Here is a 24,803-nt window from a genome sequence, read left to right as displayed (position 1 = left end):
TCCACCCTTGAAAAACCCCGGTGTCACACTCTGTCTTGTGACTTGTTTGTTTCTTTCTTTTTCTTAGTTTAAAAGCGAAAGGAACACAGACACGCACGCACACTTGCTTTCACAGCTTCCTCTTTCTGTTCTGTTTCTGTTCCATGGAAAGTGCGGGACAGGTATCTGTGCTAGTCTGCCACAAAAACCATGAGCAAGTAGTGCTGTCTGTACGAGCACCGCACTGGTCCAGTTCTGGTTTAACACACAGGTACGTTTTTGCAGTCTTTACATGAAGTAGTGGTTCTTTCATTCCTCTTCTGAAAAGAAAAGAAAAGACTGAAACACAACCTAAGCAATATCCTTACCATGGTCTCATCTAGTGATTCCATTGATTTTTAAAAATATAATAGTATGTCTATGTAGCGCGGTACAGTCAAGGGTAAGGAATATTCCATCAAAAACTATACTGTTTATCTGATTATTGTTTACCCTACAAGACCAGTATTTGTATGTACTCTTATGCAGTCTAGTAGAGTGTAATGTTATTCCTACTGCGTTCATTTCATGCATACAGTTGATTTAGTAAAATGATTGTAGTTTCATTGAATATATTTTTTTGTTTGCCACAAAGCATGAAAATTTTTGATCCAAAACTGTTTGACAGTGTAACACTGGCCTTGCCATGAGTCGGAGTTTATTTACGATGACATAATATTTCTGAAAACTGAGCTGAATGCTTTATTTAATATGACTAATCCAGTCATGCAACTTGACATGAAATAAGGAATACTTTTTGTCAGCATGGATTGCATAAATAATTTTTGCGAAATTCAGACTGAGATTATGTGATTACTTCTATATCTATATTTAGATAACTGCCTTTATATTTCTATGTAGAATCCCTTTTGAGAGCACAAACTCAGCCAACATTTAGTTAATATCTGAGCATTACTGATATTCCACCTGAGAAATGAGGGGCCAATAAATGAAGAACACTTGAAAATCACCACCAATTAATTAAATCATCACTGTAGGTTCTGTCGTAGGAGAATCGGATTTGACAGTGGAATTAAATAATATCTGTACTACCTATATTTACACAAGAATGGATACATGTGCTTTTTAGCTTTGTAAACACTCAGGTGACATAATTTTATTTTTCACCTGTGTATCATGTTTTCCACCTGATACTTGCATGAGGGACTACATACAGTGCTTTCCATAATGTTTGGGACATTATGACTTATTTTTTTCTGGATTTGGCTCTACTCCGTAATTTTAGTTTTGTAATCAAACAATTCACATGTGGTTAATGTGCAGATTCTCAGCTTTTGTTAAAGTGTATTTTCATGTTTTGTTTTCACCATGTAGAGATTACAGCAGTTTTTATACATAGGCCATGTACTACTGAGTTTGATTTGTTTTCTGAGCTTGAATTTGTTTTGCTGTTTTAATTGCTCCAGAATTTCTGCACGTTTTCTGCCAGTAGTTATTTCAAGTAATTTCATGTTCAAGTAATCTCATACTCTGTATTTAAACGGAAGTGGATTAATGTGGTTTTTTTTTATATTTGTAAACAATCAAATGACATCTTTTTTTTCAGCTGCTAATCATTATGTCCACCTGATACTTGCCTGAAGGACCACACGGTTTGTTCTCTGATCGGATTATCACGTGAAATTCTGCTGCTCGGAAAATGGATGTTCTTATTCTCCAAAAAATATATTTTGATCACTGATACCTTTTTTATATGGACTCTTTCTTTATTTCTCTATTGACTATTTGGACCTAAACTTTTAAGCAATGCTTTCATGCTACAACTGAGGAAGAACAACAGAGACAAAAACCCATCCAGCAAAGAACACATTTGGAATATGAGAAAAGAACAACAAGCTCAATGAATTAATTTTACCAATCCCCTCATCTTCACAGATTTGATGACATGGAGAGGTCCACAAGCATAGCACTGGCTATAGCAATAATTTTTATTCAGCTTGTGCTGTTCGCAGCTGCATACAGTTTCCAAAACTGCATAGAGAATCCAGCAAACCGCAGTTCATTCAACTGCATCAATCGAAGGCAGACAAACATTTCTGCACTTGTACAAGACCTCCCAGGCAGGGCCACATCCCTCAACATTTCTCATAACCATGTTTCACATATTCCCCCAAGGTCCTTGTCTCACCTCTGGCATCTCAAGAACCTGAGAATTGACTGTAATCACCTGAAAAAGGTGAGCACACACGCTTTCCTGAATCTGACTCAGTTGAAAATGTTAAATCTCTCCAGTAACAACATTGAGACAATTGAGCCCTTGGCTTTTATCGATCTGCAAAATCTAACTGAGCTTGTGCTGAGCAAAAACTCGCTGCACAATGTCCAACCGCAAGTTTTTTGGGAACTCAAAAAACTGCAAATCCTAAACTTCCGGATTAATTCCTTAAGTAATTTTTCTGAGATTGTTGAATCTGTGGCTCACTTGCAGAGTTTAAAAGAGCTAGACCTCTGCAATAACCACCTGAATTCCCTTCACCATAGCTTAAGCCTACCGCCATCCCTCAGCACCCTCTACATCTGTAAAAACCACCTCTACACTTTAGAATGTAACAGTACGTTCCTGAACAGAATCCGTTTGTTAGACCTGTCCAACAATTTGAAGCTGCAAACAAATTCCTTCATTGGCCTGGACCTGAGGGCAATTTCTTACCTGAGATTGCATAGTACTAGTGTCTCAGCCCTGGCACTCTTGAAATTAAGGAACGTGAAACCAGGCTATGTAGACTATTCAGGCTTGGCTTTGAACAACAGCACCAAGCTGATGGGACTATGTTCACTATTAAAGAATAGACTAAAGAAATTGCACAAACTGACCCTCCAGGGCAATAATATTCTGACTCTGAGTGATGGAACTTTCAAAAACTGTCCTGTTGTCACTCTTACATTGGACCTCTCCCACAATCACCTGAAGAATACAACCTGCTTAAGATTCATGAGAGGACAGAATCACTTAGAAAGTATCATTTTGGAACATAACCTACTATGCCACATTGAAACCTGCCATGATAAGCAAAACATGTCTTTCCCGAACCTGACTAGTCTAAGCTTCCGCTACAATCGCATTCGTGATGTATATCCCTTTGCTTTCAGTCAAACACCCAGATTAACCACACTTAAACTCAATATAAACAACATTGCCTATCTGGATCGCAAAGCCTTAAAGGGGCTGACCAATCTCACCACCCTCCGTCTAGACAACAATCTCCTGACAGACCTTTTTGACAGCACCTTTTCAGATTTGAGCCAACTGAAAACACTCAACCTGCGAAACAATCGCATCTCTGTCATTTTCAATGGAACGTTTCATTCTCTAAGCCTCCTGCACATTCTGGATCTGGGTGGGAACAAGATTACTCATTTTCAGCAGGAAGCCTTTGGTGGGCTTCACAGCCTCGCCAACCTGTACCTGGATGGAAACTACCTCAGACAAATTGACAGTTGTCAGTTTTGGAGGCTAGGAGCCACATTGCAAGTACTGGATTTGAAGGGGAATTTCATCAGGTACCTAAAGAGGTACACTCAGTCCCCATTTGTCAATTTGACTCAGTTGAAAGACCTCAAGCTGAATGGGCAGCTGCCTCATGGAATGATACTGCTGCCAAATGCTTTTTTCAGAGGTCTTCAGAACCTGACGTCCCTGTACCTTGGAAACAACAAGATTTCCTCTCTTCAATCTGATATATTTGAAGATTTAGCCAGCTTGGAGTTCCTCTCTTTGGACGACAACTATGATGGTGTGAAACAGCTCCAGGCAGGTGTCTTCAAAAACCAACGAAAACTGAAGAGGCTTAATGCAGAGAACATGGGGATACGATCGTTGTCAGCAGAGGTTTTTGGTAACCTGACAGAGCTACGGATGCTGACACTCCCCAAAAATGCCCTGCAGACTGTAGACGAAGATCTCCTGAAGAACCTTTCCAAACTACATTACCTTGACTTGCGCCTTAACCCCATCAGCTGCACCTGTCCCAACAGGTGGCTTAAGAACTGGACCAGCCGCAACCACCAAGTCCAATTAGTGTACCATTATGATCTTATGTGTGGTGATGTTCATGGAGCTCACTTCTACAATTTTGACACCAAGGTTTGTTACTTGGACCTTGGTGTCTACCTTTTTGCCTCCACTAGCACGTTAATTATCCTGCTGTCAACAATCCCCTTGCTTTATGTGAAACTCTACTGGAAGCTTAAGTACAGTTACTATGTGTTTCGCTCCTGGTTTAGCGAGCACTGGCGGCGACTACGGGAAAAGGAGGAGGAGTGCCAGTATGATGCCTTCATCTCATACAACTCTGCCGATGAGAAATGGGTGTTGGAACAGCTTCTTCCAAACCTGGAGGAAGGAGGGTCATCATTCCGGCTCTGCCTTCACCATCGCGACTTTATGCCGGGGCGTGGCATCATAGACAACATCGTGACGGCAGTGTACGGGAGCCGCAAGACAGTCTGCGTGGTGAGCCAGCACTACCTAAACAGCGAATGGTGCTCCCTGGAGATCCAGCTGGCGAGCTACCGTCTCTTCCAAGAGTTCCGGGATGTGCTGCTGCTGGTCTTCCTGGAGCCCATCCCCGAAAGGCAGCTGTCAGCCTATCACCGTATGCGGAAGGTCATGCTCAAGAAGACCTACCTCCAGTGGCCTGGAAATGACTGCACAGACCCTGAGAAGGCACAAGAACTTTTCTGGAACCAGCTCCGGAGAGCGTTGAGAAGTGCCAATGACAGTCACCAAGTAGAGGACGAGGGACAGAAAGAGGGAGAGGGGGAATCCAATCCAAGGCCAGTGGATGATGAGACATGCTACTTAAAGCCTTAATGATGAAAATTAATACAATTATACATATAAGAATCACTTCACTTGCCCAGACAACGTACCCATGCTTGCCGACTGCTATAACGTGGCCATGCCTAAATTTCAGTTTTTTAACATTTCCTTTTTTAAACAAGGTCAAATTAACACTGAAGTTCTGCTATAGCATTTGAATGGGAATAATTCCATCTCACTGCTTTTCATCACTACATCTGGACTATCCATACAGCCAGTACACTTACAAGCAGTATACACTGTACAAATAAATTAACACAAAAGTGAGAACTTCGGGAAAGCCACAACTGACCGAAATGAATAAGCAATTTGAGTCTTTAGCATTCAGGAGTATTTGTACCTTAACAAGAAATGTTGTCCTCCTTCATTCTTATGTAATATGAAACAGGGGTTCATGATGTTTGGTACGAAAGAAACAAGTGTACTTTTTTTGCTATAAGTTTGATTTACTTTTTGAGCTTGAATCCTTCGCCATTTGAATTACTTGAAAATGACTGTACTGCTTTCTGTCTGTGGTCATTTGACGTTGCTGAATAAATCACATGCTCTTCATCTATGAAAACTAAGACTTACCAGATGCAGTTTCTGTTGCTGTGAACAAGAACAGACACAGGATTTACATCAGTGGACAAAGGAACTGAAACCGATGAACACCTTGTAAGGTCATGAACACTTCCTTCATAACAGTATGAAAATAAGTTAATATAAAGGATCTCTTTTAGTTAACCTAAATCCCCATCTCAAAATTAAATGTACAGTTCTATTGAGCAAATGCAAAATTAAGACCATGATGCGGACTGTACAATTCATTCAATGACATTTATTTAATGCTTGTACCATACATTTGCAGAAGATTAATCAGAATTCAGTGGCTAACATCTGGAGGCATTTACTGTACAGTACGTGCCACTTTATGAGCAACATTGTGATGAATAACATTATACAGTCGTAGCATTAACACAGGCATACCTAATAAAGTCTGACAAATGGAAAAAAATGCATTTTATATTTCTTCTTGAATGCTTCTTTTGTTCTACAGAATGCAGAGCTCAAAAGGGTGAGTCAGTACAGCCTCATTCTGGGGAAGGACCAGGGGTCTGGACTGGGGAATGAGGGCAAGAGGGGAAGCGGGGGTGACAAAGCTCTCTCCTGCTTATCGTAACGGGGGTAATAAATCCTGTCAGAGCTATAGGACCCAAGGATTGGAGGGGGCTGGTGAATGGAACTGTGAGTTTGGAGGTAAATATGATGGGGATGATGGAGAGGAGGAGGCGAAGTGGCATTGAAGTTGCTTATCTCACTGTCAGCTGGTCGTCGGAGCCAACGAGCGACATCTCTTTCAGATTCCTCTACTGGAAAGGCAGAATGCTGTGAGAAAGGTGGCCTGGCGTTCTCCAAGTTTTTTGTCTGGCTGAAAAAACACGTCTCTGGACTGTACCCACTGTCCTGCATACGTTCTCCTGCACCTGTTGCTCTGCCATCCCTAAATGGTCTGTCCTGGGGTAGCTGCTGCCTAGTGTGCACTCCCCAGGCAAAAGACATGAATGAGGGTGGTGATGAGGACAGGGAAGGCAGAAAATCCATGACTAATGGGGGGGAGTAAGTCTTTGTGAACCCTCCTGAGGGTTCCCCTGCCAGCTCCACAATCACACTTCCATTCCACTGCATTGCCTAGACAGAAATAAAGGAGAAAATGATGAGAAATCCTCAACGCATTTTTACTAATGTTAAGCAGCTGTGTCGCAACTGATATTACCATGAATCACAGTCTTTAAGCAGCAGTTTATTCATCCAATTTGCACCACATGCCTAGTTACACATAGCTTTCTTAGGCATAATGACAGACAGCTCACTTAAGCAGAAATCAGATACCCCAGCTGCATTTTCACAGTCGTCTCATATTCCCTTTAAGACAGACAGCTGATGCTGATATTTGGCTCTACCCTGTGAGGACTTGATGGGTCAGCATGTAGACTGCTAGCTGAGGTCTCTGCCAGCAACAGGAGTGTCCCACTGCTCACCGTCTCATTGTGCTGGGGCTCAGGGAGGCGTGGCTCCACTTTCCGAGGGAACAGCTGTTTTCTCCGCCTACTGTTGGAGGCTAGGGCATGTGCGCTGGGCCTGGACTGCTCCAACCCTGCCATGTTTTCTCTGCAACCGCTTGCCTGGATGTCACTCTCAGAGTCTGAGCACATGATGAAACTCAATAACTAATTCCATCGCTTACAATAAAATTAAACTTTAAAGGCATATAAAGACTATAAAGTTCAGGATTAAAGACCCAACTTCACTTGCAACTTTATCTGAATTAGAAATGAAATCTCAGTTAGACACTGTGCATAATGAGTTGTGTAGTGTTAAGCCAGGGATGATAAGGTCCTTGTCTACAGCTTTCAGTTTAAAGTCTGTCATGTCAGTTGCAAGGATGGGACTCAGGGTGAAACAGATTTTCAGGGACAGGGGACCACTGACATGTAAAGCGCTGTACAATTTATTTTATTTTATACTACTAATTTAGTGCATTTGTGGCCTAATGCCAGTGTAAGTAATTTGGAGACGATTCATGTGGATTCTTAATTCACTTGGCTCAGTAAAATGAGTTGTTCTGCAAAGGAACGGCAGTAATGCTTCCTGTTTCGGCTCTGTGTTGTGCTGATGCCACATTGTTTCTATGCAATGTGGTCACAAGAAAAAAAAAAAAATTGCATGCGACTCCTGCGATGCAAGTTCCCGCATTCCGCCGCTGTGCACCTCGACATTCAGAGGACGAGCAGCGAACGTTACAGGTTCGGGTGTGGGACTGCACCCTACCTCTCCTGAGGGCCGCGCCGTGGATCTCAGGTCCGGCCGCGCTGCCACTGACGCGCCGCCCCAGCCTGAGGAGGTTCTCGGCCAGCCGCGGGCCGTGCCTCCCCTGCAGAGCCTGCAGCAGGGCCTCCCTGCTCTCCGCCAGCAGGTTCCTCCTGCAGAGCGCGGGCAGCTGCGCGGCACCGCAGAGACGCGCAGCCATGGCTGCGCAGTCGCCAGCCCTGCGCTGCAGCCTGTCCTCGGCGTCCGCGCAGCCTTGCGCTCCGGTCGTCGCAGAGGGCCAGGTGAGAGGCAGATCGGGTTTCCATGACTGCGCGTGACATTTTAAGGGCCTACAGTCTTTCGAGGGCTGCTGCGGTGCGCAAACATTACCACGCTCCCTTCCCCTTGAGTCAGCGTGCTGTTCCACTGGTCTCTCCGCAGCTGCAGATCCGGGTGACTCGTGGTCCCCTTTCTGAGTCTGAGAGTGTGGCCTCTCTCTCTGACGTACTGACTGAACTCTGGAGCTAGCCGAAGAAGAGGGAAGCTCCGGTTCACTATTGAAAGACGGAAGTACACCCACACCCCTGAGATGGCCGGCACTCCGCAATGGCGTGGTGCATGACGCAGTGCTATTATTAACATTAGCATCGCTCTGGGACACATTATCACTTATATTATTTCCCATACAAACTTGAATCAGTGTTTTGCTCTGAACCACATTCTCCTGTGATTCCCCACTGGTCTGAGTTCTGGCCCTTGCTCTACATGGGCAATCAACAGACATCACTGCCTTCTCACCAGGGTGTGTCCCCTCTGCTTTTTCTTGCATCCAGGCTTCCTCAGCAAGGTTGGAAGCAGAACAATCAGCTAAACCAGGAGCAGCAGACGGCGTTTCACAGGAAGGCAGAGCAGCCCTGCTGTTCTCGCTGCCCCCCCTGTGACCTCCAGCCGCCTCAAGGCCATGCAGTTTTGTTTTCATCTTGTCACTCACCAGACGTTCAATGTCCACAGACTTCACTTCGCGATTGAAGAGGCCACGGTGTCCGATGAGGCGGCCATCAGTAATGATACAGGGCTCCGGCCCATGATCAGCCATAGTAAACGTATTCTCTTTTGATGGACGGTGCAGTGGGTGATTGTGACTGCCGCTATGGGAATGTTCCATCTTATTTTCTCTCCTGCTTTGGTGGCAACAGAGGGCGTGAATATCCTGACCGCTCTCTCCTCTCATGCGGCACCTCTCCTTGCGTGTTTTAAGCCGCTTTACTTTGCATGTGCTCCCAAACCGTGCTGTCTTCTTGGCACGACTAGAATCCGAATTTAAATCAGGGAGGGCTCTGGCATCTCTTTGGGACTTGGTGTGTTTTGCGAAAACATGTAGGACATTTTGCCGGTCCGTCAAAGGTCTGCAATGTTTATGATTCATCCTGAGAGGTTGCTGGAGTTCCTAAATTAAAAAAAATGGAATCGACTACATTTACAGCTAATCAATCAAGGCACATTTGTGAAGACACTTCATTTAGGCCCCCTCGCAATAAACCTTAAATTAAGTAGCTATCTGTAGCCATCCACTTATGAAAGTATATCAGATAAAATAGCTAATTTATGCCCGGTTGCACATGTCTAGGTAAATCGATAACTGGCTAGCAATTAAAATTACCTTAGTACTGCAAAGTAATTACAATCCATTATGAAATACAATACAATAGACAGCTATACAAACAAGCATGGGCTCAAACCTAAGCTACGCACTTGACTAGCCTAGTTAGCTAATTAGATATCAAAGCTAGCAAGCAAACTTTTTGCTCACCTGCTAACTGCTTTGCCAATCGTTCAAATAAAATGATGCCCAAGGAAAGTAGCAAACGCAGGGCAGTACGAGAGTCAGTCGTTGAAGGTTTGGAAATTAGGAATATCTAGTTTAAGCAAATAGGCAACTTTTTTCCTAAACTAATGACCAAGAATGAGCTACCTAGCTATATACTAGCTAGTAATTCTGATGTCAATTCAGTCTGTTTGGATTTAAAATACTAGACCTCGGTTGCTAAGCTACATGGGAGTTTCTAGTTAGGAATGCTGAATATTCCTGAGGAGCTATCTAGTAGAACCTCCGTACCTTAGCTAGTAGCTAGCATCACCTTTCTAGACTAGCTAACCCTATGATTGCAATGCCTTGTCGCTCAGCTAGGTACATGGGGGGTATAGGCTGAATAATGTATGGTATGAATAACCATTATAATTCAATCCCTTAATATGTAGTACAGTAGCTAACGTTCATTTTATAGATTTAACTAACAAGCTAGTCGGGAAAAGCCCGTTGAACCAGCTGGCTTAGCTACACAGAACTCGTTCGAATTGGAACTTGGAAAGACTCGTCCACTTCCTGGATTTCCCTGGAAAATGGAATAATGGGGGGTCGTTCAGCTAAGTAACATATACATATGAAGAGTGTATGGTTTTCTGCTGTCAAAAATATTTCATAGCTTTAGAGCTATTACTAATGTTGTAAACTACACGTGGTATTCTTATTTTAAATGTTCGTTGCTACGTAAAATGAAATGCATGTAACCGGTTGTAAAAAATACACCCCTTAGTAAAATGGTTTGCCCATAATTCAGTGTTTGAACGTCTTTCCCAACTCATGAGTTGCCTGACCTGTTCCAGAAGAGGTAGTGACAGTAAGGTAGGTAGCTAGCTATTCTATTTAGATAAGGAATTGTGTTCATGTTTACTGTAGCGGTGCTGCAAACAGTCTCGTATTATGCTGTGGGAAACCTCGGCCAATTGACTTAACTCGTTATTGTTTCGAACAGTGCTAGCTATATTGTTGCTAACGTGAAATTGTTAGACTATTGCTAGTCTATTCGTGTTCTTAGACTGTACCAGCTACCGGTAAATCTAAAAATAAAAGCCATCTCAATAATAATAATAATGGCTGTCTTCGCTGGGTCTGAGGAAAAAAAGCAAGTAGACGGCTATCACTTTTTGTTTAAGGATGTAGCTAAGTATAGCCAGCCAGCTACATAATTCCATGCTGTGGCGCTTAGCCTAGTTAAGTTAGCCTCCAGCCCCAAGTTAGCGCATAACCTAGACATCTATATTTGAACTGAGTTCCGCGTTGGTATCTACTATAAAATGGGATGTTATTCAAACAAATTAAGACTTCAACGTGCATAAGCTTCGATTGCAAACACACAGGGATTGTTATAAGTGCTTGCTCTCAGGTTAAGGACAGGCCTTTATTTTTCTCTCGCCACCGTTCTATGTGGAGTATCCATTTGATTCAGATACTAGCTGCTAGCCTTAACCCTATTAGCCGCATGTTTGTTCTTATACAGACAATGTTTCTTTCAGATAAAGATGAGTTCAGGAGGAGATTCAAACCCAGCTGCAACTCCCACTCCTTGCCTGGACACTCAGGGAGATGACCGTTGGATGTCTATGGTGTGTGTGTGTGTGTGTGTATATATGTATATGTGTGTGTGTGTGTGTGTGTGTGTGTATATATATATATATATATATATATATATATATACAAACAGCGATTATCTTATCGATTATCATTTTTGCAGTGTCGCATCATTTTTCTGCGCGTGGTGTAATCCTTGTATGTGTTTTTCTTTTCCTGTAGCATAACCGCTTTGTTTCAGACAGTAAAGACAAGGAACCAGATGTTCTGTTTGTGGGAGACTCGCTGGTGCAGCTCTTACACCAGTTTGAGGTAACATTCCATCTGGAAGTAATATTAGAGTGCTTTATTTATTTTAATTTTTGTGTTGTGTGTAATTACACTGATCCAGTGCTGGGTCTGGAGTAATGCTGATTCTTTTTCGTAGTAGAACACTAGTTATTATTTTGTCTGTGCACAAACTGATAATTCTTCTATTCACAGTCCTTGAGCATTTTCTAGGTCACATCGATGAATTAACTTCTGTTTTTTTTTCTTTACATCTTGTTTTATTTTTGCTTGTGTTGTTTACAGGTGTGGCGTGAGCTTTTCTCCCCTCTGCATGCTTTGAATTTTGGGATTGGGGGTGATGCCACACAGCACGTCCTTTGGAGACTTGCCAATGGAGAGCTGGACCACATCAGCCCAAAGGTACAAACGCACACAAGGGCGGTCTCAAAACACCACAGGCTTATTGCACCAACTGTGTGTGAACAAGTTGGACTCAAGTACTGAGCCAGGTGTAGCTAATGTCTGGCTTTTCAGGCCTACTGTTGCTCCAAGCTGCACTGAAATGGGTTCAGGCATAATTACACGCGCTGCATGCATTTCTAACCTGGCATCTGTACGTAATGCTCACGTGCATGGGAACAGTATGCTGACATAAACAGTATGAACTTAAAACAATATTATATGACCTTTAAACAATAATTGTTATGACCTGACTTGACTGAGAAAGGATTAGATATATTACAAACAAGTCACAGTAAAATGAACAAAACACTTCACAAATCTCAAATAAAGGTCTGGAACATTTTAGTTTTTTGGGATATGTAATATGTCCACGGTTCCAATATAATACTTGTAGCAGAAAACAACATTGTGTAATTTTTCACAATAAAAGTGGTGTTAATTAAACTGGACATGCAGAGAATTGCTGGGCATAGGAAAATGCAATGTTGAATGACCAAAAAAATGTACTTAAAATAAACTAAAAAAAGATTAATCTCCCATGAACTATGAGCCATGCATGGCCTTATAATTCCAGAAGGCATGAAAATGATTTTAGCAAGGAGAACAGCTTCATCCTACTTGTAACTGTGACTTTGCCTCTTCCGTTTCACTTCAACTGTCGGTTCAACTGTCTTCAGTTATAGTTTGAGACTGCTTACTTTATGTGAAGGTCTCCAGTATGCCTTGGCTAGAGCATGTAGACAAAAACAGAGGCGATAAAGGAAGGACAGCCGTCCCTCTTCGAACTTGCTTTGGCTCTTTATGATTGATTTTGTCAATTCTTTTCAAGCTATCGAATGTATGGAAAACAAGAACAAAATAACTAGATAAATAAAGAGTAATAAGACTATGTCTGAACACCTTTGGTTTTAAATGCTGCTCATGTAATGTCATGATTTCTGTTAATTGGAACCAAGTGTTTATTGTTTTATGTCTGGACTTTGTCCACCTCACAGGTGGTGGTGCTGTGGGTGGGCACCAACAATCATGGCCACACTCCAGAGCAGGTCTGTGGAGGCATCACTGCCATTGTCCGTCTCATCAACAGCAAGCTACCCTCTGCTCACACTCTCGTACTGGTCAGTCTCTCTCTCTCGCTCTCTCATTCTGTCTCTCTCTCACTCGTTCTCTTGCTTGGTGATTCCAGTTGTCTACATTTAAGAGTCTCTGAGCATGTATTCTGGGTCGAATATCCCCCTAATTATACTGCATTTAACTTTATCTTAGATGCTTATATGTGATACTTACACAGTATGGTTGGAAAATATCATGGATATTTTTCACCTACTACATGACTCATACTAAATAGTAAATGGTACACGTAATGACAGGGCTCTGATTTGGACACAGCCTTAGGGGGTATTTCCCAAAGCGGGATTGAGTAAGCTGGATAACTCTGCTGTGTAAAACCCGGAACAGTTCTTTTTAATTCAGTCCATGTTCCAAATTTGGGAGGGTTTCGGGTTTTGCTCAGTGCCGTTATCCAGCTAACTCTGTGATCCTGCTTTGTGAAACAGGGCCCTGGTATCCTCAGTCTTTATTTTTCCTTAATTGCCTTTTACTTTTTCTTGATTTCAGACTTCCTTTCAGTTTTTTTTTGTTTTTTTTTCAAATGAAGATGTCTGAAAACCTTTATTTTGAAATAAAAACCCCCGTGGCTGATGTGAAACTGGAAAGGCGCTGTATGAGCTGCAGTTGTGTTAGAAGTTTAGAGAGGTTTGCCTTCTGGATGCGTGACCCTAGTTTACGCGTAGGAGGGAGCTATACTGCAGCATTTTATTTGGTTCTCTATGTGTAACATGATGGAATGAAATATATAATTTATTTATTTTTTTTACCTGCACTGGGTCTAACTTTTATTCAGACCCAGCCTGAGCTTTATCCTTTATCCCATTCTATATGGCACTTGGCATTGCCTTTACTTTAATGAATCTGGCGTGTATGCTCGGAATGATTGCAGTTTGTGTTCGGTATCGCCGGTGTGAGAGTCGCTCTGTGTCCGCCTGTATGGGCTGTGCTGAGGCCACCGGCCCGTCTTTGTGTGTCCCTCAGGGTGTGCTTCCCAGGGGCAAGAGCGTGAACCCGCTTCGGGAGAAGAACGCCCTGGTTAACCAGCTGGTGCAGCAGGCCCTGCCCACCCTCTCCAGGGCCTCCTACCTGGATGTGGACCCGGGCTTCGTGCACTCGGACGGCAGCATATCCCACCAGGACATGTACGACTTCCTGCACCTCACCCCGCACGGTTACCAGGTCGTGTGCCGGCCCCTGCACGCCGCCATCAAGGCCCTGCTGGAGGCTCCGGGGGCCAACTGAGGGCCGCTTGCGCTGTTAAAGTCGGTTTGTCAGCCTTCGCCTAACCGACAGACAGAGTTAAGGCAGAGGGGACTGGGGCTTCTATACAGAGGAGTGGGCTGACAGACTGTACAGGGGTTTTTTTTGAATGCCTTAAACATTCTAACGCAAACTGGGGAGCCGGGCGGCTCCTGGCGAAACGGTCACGGGGCCTTTACGCACTGTATCCGGTTGGTAGGTGGATTTTCATGTGCTCTCGTTTTAGTAGGGGGAAAAAAAACAAGGGCCGCTGTGGTGTTTGAGTCCTATGCGGCCCGTGTTTGTTCTTTTTGTCACAGGATGTAGCCCTCCATTCTTCAAGTCTTTCAGTCCATTTTCTCTTATTTTATCCTCGTCTCTCAGCGCTTCTGAAGCAAGAGGGTATGGGGAGGCACTGTGTGCCCGCAACCTTCTTATGCTTTATTTTTATTCTTTTTTTTTTTTTTCATTGTTTTTTGTTTTTGCAGGAAGTGGTTATATTCAACTTTATTGGCATTCATTTCCAAGAGCCTGAACCCTATAGTTTAGGTCAGACAGGGTTTCTGGTACATTTAGTGAGGGTTGGTGGCCGCCTCCCCCACACTTATGACACTATGAAGACAGGTTGACAGATTTACAGAGTGAGAAAAGAGGCAGAAGGATATATATGCACTAAATCCCAATTGTGATGTACCTTAAAGCCCTCATTGTTGCTTTCACCTTATCTCTTCAATGAATAAAGTACTTTGTCTTTAGCTAGAGCTAGTCTTTTTGTATGTATTGTAATTATTATTTCTCACCTTGTGCATACCTGCAAAAGTGGACATTCCATGTTGCTGTGCTACAGTATATGCATTGAAAACAACCTGATTGTACTGTGTAGCTGCACCCCCAAGCAGCAGAGTAGTCTTGTTTTTTATTATTAAAAAAGGTGATAACATGGGAATACTGTGTCCCTGCCAGCCTTTGTCTTTCTTTTTCTTTTTTTGTGTACTGTGGTGGCAGTAGTTCTGAAGGGTTAGGGGCATTCATGAATCTGAAACTGTGTGAGTTCATGGTCAGGATTTGTCAAGCCACTGGGTCTATCTGGAGTATCTCCTGATGTTTGGGTGGAATAGTACTCTTGTCTTCAGAATCCTAGGACCACCCTACATGTTCTGTGAGTAATGAGCTTTTACTGTAATGGTGTAAAATTTTCCTGTGGTCAATATTGGGCTCGTGGGTATAAATGAACAAGGCCAAGACCAAAGGTTTACATGTCTGTGTGAGAAATGTTGGAACGCTGAACATGTGATGAGGCAAACATATTAAAAGCAAGAAGATCTAATGTGTGAAAGTAATTCAGTCCATTGCTAATGGTCCTCAAGAGTGCATAGAATGGAATGCATGAGAAAAGACTTTTATTGATGAAGAGAGAGGGGATAGCTTGTAAAAACAAAGCAGAGTAACAATGGCACCTATGCCTGCTGGAACTGTGTTCTGAGAATTCCATTCCTTAGAACTGTTATCAGTTACACAACAAGCGGTGGGTTGTATAAGATGCATCTGCAACAGTGTTACCATGTTAAGGAAAACACACTATTTGTCAGTATGAAGTTTCATAGAGGTATTTAAGGATACATATGTTTTTTTAAGGTTTTTTTTTTATTTTGCCTTAATGTGGTGATTATATCACAAAGCTCTTAGATGGCACAGTCCAGAATCCTGTAATCACTGGTGATGACCCACAGGTGTCCCAAGTCATAGCTCACATGCTTGCTCTTGCCGCACATGGTCAGTTGGGTCCACCCTGTTCCTGCTGGTTGACTGGCACTGATGCCATCTCTGTTGGGAGAGGGATGGACACATGAGCAGGACAGCTCAATGGCTGTGCATTACTAGTCGTAGACACTCTTATGATCTACTTATTCACTCTTGAATATGTTCATATTTCCCTAAATAGGTGTACTCAAGTATTCCACATTGGAGTTGGAAAACACAGGGAAAAAAGCAAGGTTGGTTAAAAAAAAATGGCAGTTTAAAATAGCTGGTCATAATGTGCTTTTTTAAAAATCACCTATGACCCCACATTTCAGTTACATTAAAATATTGTGCACCCTTGTAAATAAACAGTTCTCAAGTTGATACTATGCAATATTTTTAGCTATTTTGAAGTAATTGAGAAATATTATAAATCTGTATATTCTATTTTTTAATGTTATCAATGACTACGCAAGTCGCGCTAGACTGGATGTGAGCAACATGAATTCATCATGATCATAGTTTCACACGCATATTCCCTGATAAGAGGGATCCTGTTTCTTGGTATTTGGGTCTTTATTTGATCCCAGCCAGAATTTGCACTGGAGCAAGAGGCAGGAAGTCACACGACCGCCGCAGCACTGAGATAGCCCAGTTTGATTAACCAATTGGGAAGCTGCAGCTGGCTCCCAGCACCAGAGGCTCCTCCCTTTTGCCCCAGAAAGTACATGCATTCATCTAGACTAGCTGCGAGGTAACAGTGCTACCCACTTCCCCTTCTGTGTCACCCCCAAAGCTACTTTTCTTGAAAATCTTGTGTGTGTGTGTGTGTGTGTGTGTGTGTGTGTGTGCGTGCGTGTCTGTGTCCCTTTTCTGTGTGAATCAGTATATTACCTGCGGTATACATCTCCTCCAGCGTTGACTCCATAAACGCTGCCATCTGTTCCCACCTCAACCATCACCAGCTTCCCTGCAATCTGCTGCCAGTTCCCCGTGCCGCTGCACGTTGTTGGAGTCACCCCCTGTAAGTACACAGGCTCAGCAACTTAAGGTCCTGTGAGTATACACTGAAACAACCTTGTGTGTTCATAAACCATTGAATTGGCATCCAGACATGTTGTGCAGGGTATTCATTGGACCTAGGTTAGCATGTGGGCTGCTCCAGTGGTGTACAGTGGATAATTCCTGGTCCAAGCAAAGAAAGTGCATCTCTGAAAAATCTAATTCCTGATTCCTGTTTCTATGAACAATAACACCAATCATAATTTCTGTTGTTATACAGTGCTATATACAGGATTCGCAGTTTTGGCTCTTCATCCAGCTTTCTCTCCTCTCTGTCACTCCCTTTGCCTCTCTCTGCCTGATGCCACATGCTTACCGTCCTCAAATAGATGTCCTGTAGACTATTGACACCCCAACAGCCATTGGGGCCACAGCTGTAGTACATGAGTAACCCTGGAAGCAGATTCCAGGGTGTGGATGAGGCGGTATTTCTGTACTCCACTGTGGGATCCCGTCCCAGGCAGTATATATTATCATTCATATTGGCCCCTGCCACAAACTGGTCCCCTCCAGCATCCACTTGCTTCAGCAGGCCTGAGAGAGAAGATAAAGACAGACTAATGGGTGGCAGATGTCATGCGGGGTATTTACTATACACTGTATGAATGGATGATTTATCCTTTTTGTGTGAACAATCTCTCTGTCCTTTGTTGTCTGTAATTATGAAAGAAGTCAATGAATTATTAAACACTCTTGGGGTACTCCCACGTGCAGTATATATTGAAAACTTAATGATATAGGGCATACACAGTCAGTCGTCAGTCGACAAGTCCGAAGGTCCCTCTTCTCACACTCAAAACGAAACATGAAAATATCCTCACTCACCTGCCACCTGAACCCAGTTGGCACCCACAAGTTTGTAGATTAAGTTGTTTCTGTTGGTCCCCCAGACCCCAGAGGGTCCCACGGTGACATGCTTTAGGGCCCCAGGTAGCTGGGTCCAGGTGTCCCCGTAAAGGGTGTAGATGTTGTCATTTTCATTCACCCCGAAAACCTGACCCACGCTTGCATCGATCTGCTTCAGTCTCCCTGGAACCTCCCGGCACTCCATTGCTGAGGAGATAAGAACAGGTAAGGAGGCAGCCAGTCAACAACACACATGACCGTGTGCCTGGTAGTCAACCTGAAAATAATTGGAGGCCATGACTTATTTCAGGGAACAGCAGAACAGCTCAGGTGGGGTCAGATAGCTTTCCATGGTAACCTGAAGCTTTAATAAACACGAATCAAAGAAAAAAAAAAAAAAAAACAAGTCAGTACCAGGTCTTCTGCTGAAAGGTTTAACGGACGGCAGACAATTTTGTTTTTTTGTTCACGGCATGTCAAAACAGCCCGCTTGTTTTTGCAAAACACAAATCCGTGAAATCCAAGAAACTGATGAATGTGTGGGTTGCCATTTAGATGGCAGACGTAAAAAAAATAAAATAAAATTAAAAAAAAATGATGGAAAAGAAGTTGTCGGTGAAACTGCAAGTGTGGTCTTGCTGTAGTAGGCCGAAGTTCACCTTAAGTTTAATTCCGGTCAAATATAGTTTCTTCCAGGAATTCTACTTTGTGTATTGTTACAGGCATCAACCCACTGAGTTACAATAATCAGGCAGTTAACAAAAGGATAACGTATGAAAATGGAATGCAGAAATCACAGTAATGAAGAGTGTCACGTTTAAAAACAGAGCATTAAAATCCCATACGCCAGCACAATATACACACACGACAAAAGAAATGGGGACAGGGCAGGTGTAGACAACTGTCATATGCTACAGTACTACCTACATCAGATGGTCAAGAAAAGGAGAATTACCTACTTACAGTAGATATCTAACATATCCATGGCGAGTATAATGTGCTGGCTTACGCTTTGTGCAGAGTTTAACAATTGTTTTGATGTGTGCAATGAATCTCTACCTGCACCTAGCTGACCCCCAGAATTTTGTAGAACTTTGTAGTAAGATTCACTCTCTTTTTGCAATAGCAATCAGCTTTAATCTTTTGTACATGCTATGCCCTCACGTTTTACTTCAGCTCAGTGCATTTTGAAATGCAGCGGTCTGAACTGAAGTTTGTGAAGTCTGATTTATTGCATGCATCCTCTTCAGTAGGGGGCAAGGTTACCTTTTGCCTGAATCTGTGCAACTTGATTCCCAATTTTTGCATTTGTTTACAGAAATGAAAGTCAATTCCTGACCAGGGAGTTTTTTTTTCTTAAAGTTTTTCAATTATCTGGTCAAAATGCACTTTTTAGACAAAGTTTACATTTCCACAAAACCCCTTACTCCTTGGTGGCATTCAAAATTGTAAATATGTGTGGCTTTTTGGCTTTGTACACAAGTAAAAACAGTTGTTTGTAGTCTTCATTTTCTGAAAAAGTGTTAACAGCTTACTGAAAATGTTTTCTAAAATTTTTTTGAAATTTTCTGCAAAAGAAGAAAAGAGCTTATAATCACCCCAGAATCAGCATACTTTCTTTACATTCATGATTTATATACTTTATGATTCAAAAAATGGCCTGAAACTTACTTACAAAAAAGGACGCAAGGTAACAGGGTACAAAACTGTAAGTGTGCTTACCTAGACTGGTGCCCAGCAAGCAGTGGACCAACAGGATGACCGTTCTAACACTCATAGCTGCTATGTGCTCAGTCCAAACTCTTTCACTCACAGGGGCAGATCGTGTTTAAATACCTCCTAACCCTGTGTCTCCCACCCTTTCTTTAGCCAAAGACAGCCACTTGTTTGGCCAGCTCTAATAGGCTGTGTCATCTGTATCAGGAAACTGTTGTACATATTTGCTTACAGGATGAATCAGACATTCACAAATGATTTTGCTATCATGAGAAAAGCCCAAATGTGATCAACTGGGCGTGAATTATGCTACTGTGTGCCTAGGGAGGGAGCTATAGAAAATGACCAAATGACTTCGATGAAGCATAAAGTATATAGAACTTTTTTTTTTTCTGAGATTAGACTTGGGTTGCTTTACAGACGTGCATGGGTGGAGAGTGACTTTAAATATTGACAAAGAGCATAAAGTTATTGTAACCAGTTCCTGTGAACCATAAACTTGAACCCATTTGGCCATTGAGGTAAAAACCCATGTAAACACACACGCACAATCATTTCTGTGCCATACTTTTCCTTTTGTGTAAGTGACAAGATGTAAATTTTTAAATGGTTACACAGCGCGGGAAGGAAAATCACTACTTTTTTTGGTGCACAATGAATTTACCAGGGCTGAATAAATTAAACAGTACCATGTAACAGTTGCTACTCTCTCTTACCAGAGGACCCAGCTAATGCTCATCAGGCCATGTCACACATTAAGTTTTGTCTCGTCCAGCGACAGCCCACAAATGGAAATGAGTGACGGTAACGGCAACGGGTCTGGTTGTTTATCTTGACTTTTCATAATAGTGTACATGTGATGTCTGATTCCCGATATGCACGCCTTACTAGCACCATTTGTCACAGCTAACAAATGGAAGTTACTGTTACCCATCCCTTGGTGGGTGGCACCATCTCATTGCAAGAAGGTCCTGGGTTTGAGTCCCGGCCTGGGCCTTTCTGTGCATACCTCTCCAGGTACTCCGGTTTCCCCCCACAGTCCACAGACATGCAGGTGGGATAACTGGAGACTCTAAATTGCACATTGGAATGAGTGTGGGAATGTATGCTCCTTGCCAAATGTACACTGGGAAAGGCTCATGGTCTGGTTTCATGTAATAAAAAGCTCCCCATATCTAAATAAACTTGTTTTCCTCCCTCTGACAGTGTCTAAATCCTTACACTGGTCACCTGAAACATGCATGCTTTTTATTCATTGGCTGAAAAGTAAGCGTGAGAATGCTTTGTCCTGGGGAAACAATGAAGAAATATCCTTAAACAATTATGCTATTTGTTGATAGTTTTGTTTATTCTTATATGAATTCAATACTGAATAATTTTGGGACGCTGGGACCTGCAGCTTATATAACGGACCGCCTACTCCCACCGACTGGAGGCCAAATATCTCCTGCTGCCCCACAAATGAAGCCCCACGGGACCTCGCAGGAATCCCGTCCCGATGCAGACCTCTAAGTGAAGGTCCATAGGTGTCCCAGATCCGGTTGCTAGATCCGGACCATTTTCTGGGACACTTTTTAAAAAAAGTCATGGCCTAAAAATGGTGCCAACCTGGCAATCTGATTTGGGCCACCCCTGGACTGTTATTCATCTCCATATCTGTCATTCTTTTCCATATGTGGGCCAACACTGGACCAAACTTGCTATGTGGGATTTGGACATTATGAACAAAGATAACTACATTTCCCCTTAGTAGTACCCACTGTACAATCATTCCTTCATATTAATTCATAGAAGAATGAGAAATGGCTGTCCTACTTTGGTTTCTCAGAAATGCATGGATTGCAGATGTCAATCAGGATGATAAATCCCTTGTTTAACTTTTTCACTTCAGTTGAAAAGTATGAATCACATGGAAGCATGCCAAACTTGTTCAGCCTCTCTCTAGGTTGTTCTGCCGTGAAAAAGGAACCATTGTATTTTGTGGTGGAAAAAGAAGAATTCATTGAAATTGAGAATAGAACCAGGGACCTGTTAAGTTTTAAGTTCAGTAAATCTTGTGATCACAGATAAAAAAATCATTGCCAGTGATAATTTTCCCCATTTTCTTGAACAGATATGCTTTTAAAACAAGAAGCACAACAGAAGTCTGAATGGCAAAATAAAAAAATAAAAACTCAAGTTCCCTGGTTTGTTAGGGTCAGCTGCATTTGTACATGCAAGCCCCAAACCCGCATTAGCTCCACGCAGGTTGGCTGTAATCAAAGCACAGTATTGTTAGCAGCTTTTGGAATTTATGTTTGGGAAATTTCCAACCTGGGAATGAGGGTTTGGGAGGGGGGTGATGTGCTATAAAAGATGATGGACTTTGATGTGACTGAGTGTTAAAAACAGACAGGGCAGACACAAAGAGACTTGCATATTGTTTGTGGCAGACAACTGTTTAGTACAGTGTGGAGGTGAAGACGATAAGAAAGTGCAGGATGACTCTTAAAATTGTCATACTTGTTGCATGTATCTTGGCAACAGTTGCTGAAGAAGATCAAGGTATAGTACAAGTGAAATGCGTTTCTGATTCTGAAGTATTATTGTCGCTGTTACAGTAGTATCATATAATTATTCTAGTGGGTAAAATATTATTAGCAAATGGTTAATGCATGTTAATGTGTTGTTGTGTTACACAGTTTTTGGTGTGAACAAAACATTTCAGACAATTTCATTTATATACTCAAGCTAAAATCAATGAGGAGAGGAAGTAAAGGATTGGATATAGGAGTACTTTGTGTAATCGGGATTGGAGCAATGAGTGTATCTATTTCCTCTGAGCACAGAGCTAATTAAGTCTTTGTGGTAATGTCATTTTTAACACTGTTAAAGAGTTGTCATTTTAAAATGTAATTCGACACAGAACAAGAAAGACTGAGGTGGAGCGCACATACAGAAAGTGGAAGCAGAATTAAATATTCATTTTGTCAAGTTAAGAGACTTGTACTTCTTCTGTAGGGGTTGCAAATCGAATGCCAAACACAAATCAAGTCGCCACAACAACACAAAGCAGTAAGTATCATGCAGCATACAGTACAATAAAGATAAAAACTTGATGCCTGATCATCATCAGTATCCTGACCACATAATCTCTGGGTCCACTGTGCCATGTGTTCAGGCTCTTATCGTAGACTAGTGGAATTTAAACTTTTAATGGAGCTTGAGTGGACCCTTACCAAATTTTATGAAAGGTACTCTGCTGTTGTGTGTCTCACATGCTTGAAATATTTAGAAACTTACAATGGCAGGGAATACTGCATTTATCTACCTTGTCTTCACAGTTCAAAATGCAGTTGCCACTGAAAATGCATAATGCTTACAAAATTCTGAGCAAAACTAAAAAAACAAGTAAATACCAGTAAATACTTCATGGAAATGTGTTCTTGCATTTGTGTAAAGAGGAAGAATTCAGTCTATGATTTGGGACAATGCTCCTTTTTAAGCATCGGTACCCACGATCAGTGGCATTTCTAAATGTACACAGATTGCTCAGGGGAATGTAAGTGTTTTTTTCTGCTATTGCGCAATGATTTTTTTTCCCTTGAGCAAATCTGAACACAAGAGAATGGTTTCTACTGTCTGCTGATACAGTGCAAATGTAGTTCAGTTTTGAATGTACAGTGTGGATTTGCGGTTGTCTTTTTCCTGATTTTCAGTGGAAAGATTGATTTTTAAATCACGGAACTTGAAAAACATTCTTCGTATTTTCATGCAACATTTAAAATTTTGATGTGATTTAATCCAGCAGTTTTCATGGAAATTAAATAGGTACTGGTAATTACCACTGTCATCGTCTTTGCCTTTAGTCTGGTTTAGTCTGGTTCCTCAATATGCAGTCCTTGAATATTACCATGTTGTACAATGTCTTTGTCAGTGACAGATGAAACGTTAGAGGGCCTGAGAGGTATGAAAATTAACACAGAGAATAGAGTGTCCTCCATTCTGGTACTGACATTGTACCATTGTGACTATTGCAGCTGGTGCGTTAGCCAAACAGTCTGACACAATGAGGCTTCCTGAGGACAAGAGCCAAGTCTTGAAAACTGGACAAAATAAGACAGGATGCTACTGTGATGGTAGGTGTGGCTCTGCGTGTGTGTGTGCGCACGTGTGTGTGTGTGCAATTTATTTAAATGCATATTAGTTGAATAGAAATTAATCAGCGTATTAATTACAGTTTTTGTTTGATGTTATATAATCTGGAAAGGCACACTCACACTTTAAATAAAATCTGAAACTGACAAAAGAAAATGTTCCTTTTCAGTTAACATGTAGAAAATCCATTCGCTCTATTAACTTGAGTGCTTGTCTGTTGAATCCGTTTGCAGTATTTCATCATCAACATCATTTTGTGGGTTAACCATGTGATAGGTCAGACAATGTATCCTATATCTTCCAATGTATTTTCCAAGCCATCCATCCTCCTACTGCAAACTATATGAGAATGCACTTGCGAAAGGCAGTGTTCAGATTTACAACCTGTTTTTGTCCATCTCTGAAACGCAAAAAATTAGCATCTTCGTTCACAATTGGAAGAGTTGCAGCGCACTGTTATGGCTCTTTTCTGCATTCCCTCACGATTCTGCGATTTGCGTGTTATTCTCAGAATTCCTTTTGTGTCTTCACTTCAGGGAAGGCGAAGGGACGGCTGACTCGAGGCTGTGCCTGCAAGTCGTCCGCCAGACGTCAAAGGGCCAGAACCCGCAGTGAGTGAACCAGCGCGTGTGTTCAACAGCCATAAATGTTTTGTTCTAGGTTCTAGGCCCACGCCTCTGTGCTCCCTGTTCTTGCACTGTCGTACTCTCAGGAAAAATTCTAATAAATCAAGTGTACTTTAATCATGAAATTTAATGGACACAACAAGTCCACGTCTGTGTCTAGAATAATGTACCTCCGTTTTAAAGAATACGTGCAGAGCAGAATATCCTGCGTATATATGTGTATATACTACAAATATATATTTACACACACACACACACACACACACACACATATTATATATATGGGAACAGTGGAATGAAGCTTGATATTTTTGCTTTATACCTAAACCATTTGGATTTGAGATCAAAGGATGAATATGAGGCAAAAGTACAGCCGATCAGTTTTCATTTACATGCGTACATATGCATTACAATTTTACAGAAACTGTTTTCGTGTTGGTTGCCCCATTTTCAGCCGTGTTAAAGAAAGTTAATGGATGACTGACAGGTTTTCACGATCGCTCAGGTGTTTTTTTCTGAATCGATTGTTAACATA

The 24,803-nt window shown here is 42.1% G+C and overlaps 4 protein-coding genes across 10 annotated transcripts; 2 read left to right on the top strand and 2 right to left on the bottom strand.

The window, feature by feature from the left end:
* The first annotated feature begins 56 nt into the window (after positions 1–56).
* Positions 57–5,427, top strand: tlr21 (toll-like receptor 21). The gene is made up of 2 exons (XM_064298915.1): positions 57–250; positions 1,586–5,427. Exon 2 carries the CDS (start codon positions 1,925–1,927, stop codon positions 4,850–4,852), a length of 2,928 nt encoding a protein of 975 aa, XP_064154985.1. The 5' UTR covers positions 57–250; positions 1,586–1,924; the 3' UTR covers positions 4,853–5,427.
* A 234-nt stretch (positions 5,428–5,661) lies between these two features.
* si:dkey-250k15.4 (uncharacterized) lies at positions 5,662–9,600 on the bottom strand. 2 transcript variants are annotated; one of them, XM_064298928.1, is made up of 4 exons: positions 9,462–9,600; positions 7,673–9,098; positions 6,883–7,046; positions 5,662–6,532 (listed from the first exon to the last, which is right to left on the bottom strand). In XM_064298928.1, the coding sequence occupies exons 2-4, from the start codon at positions 9,075–9,077 to the stop codon at positions 5,924–5,926; spliced, it is 2,178 nt and encodes a 725-aa protein (XP_064154998.1). In that variant the 5' UTR covers positions 9,078–9,098; positions 9,462–9,600; the 3' UTR covers positions 5,662–5,923. The 2 variants fall into 2 exon arrangements, with proteins under 2 accessions (XP_064154998.1, XP_064155007.1); XM_064298937.1 differs by lacking the exon at positions 9,462–9,600 and adding an exon at positions 9,312–9,451.
* pafah1b3 (platelet-activating factor acetylhydrolase, isoform Ib, gamma subunit) lies at positions 9,454–15,087 on the top strand. Of its 6 annotated transcripts, none has more exons than XM_064298960.1 (7): positions 9,482–9,548; positions 10,270–10,334; positions 11,006–11,095; positions 11,283–11,372; positions 11,634–11,750; positions 12,788–12,910; positions 13,884–15,087. In XM_064298960.1, exons 1-7 carry the CDS (start codon positions 9,494–9,496, stop codon positions 14,142–14,144), a joined length of 801 nt encoding a protein of 266 aa, XP_064155030.1. In that variant the 5' UTR covers positions 9,482–9,493; the 3' UTR covers positions 14,145–15,087. The 6 variants fall into 6 exon arrangements, with proteins under 6 accessions (XP_064155078.1, XP_064155030.1, XP_064155068.1 ...); XM_064298998.1 differs by having other exon boundaries at positions 9,509–9,548; positions 10,316–10,334; XM_064298987.1 differs by lacking the exon at positions 9,482–9,548 and adding an exon at positions 10,045–10,079 and having other exon boundaries at positions 10,316–10,334.
* Positions 15,088–15,524: 437 nt separating this feature from the next.
* LOC135234412 (fish-egg lectin-like) lies at positions 15,525–19,670 on the bottom strand. Its single transcript, XM_064299020.1, has 5 exons — positions 19,512–19,670; positions 17,769–17,996; positions 17,260–17,477; positions 16,776–16,903; positions 15,525–15,965 (listed from the first exon to the last, which is right to left on the bottom strand). The coding sequence occupies exons 1-5, from the start codon at positions 19,564–19,566 to the stop codon at positions 15,824–15,826; spliced, it is 771 nt and encodes a 256-aa protein (XP_064155090.1). The 5' UTR covers positions 19,567–19,670; the 3' UTR covers positions 15,525–15,823.
* Positions 19,671–24,803: the final 5,133 nt, after the last annotated feature.

This window comes from Anguilla rostrata, chromosome 1 (assembly GCF_018555375.3).
Source record: "Anguilla rostrata isolate EN2019 chromosome 1, ASM1855537v3, whole genome shotgun sequence".
NCBI classification, from domain to species: Eukaryota; Metazoa; Chordata; class Actinopteri; order Anguilliformes; family Anguillidae; genus Anguilla; species Anguilla rostrata.
Note: the sequence above shows the minus strand (reverse complement) of the source record. Positions and strands in the feature narration are given on the sequence as shown.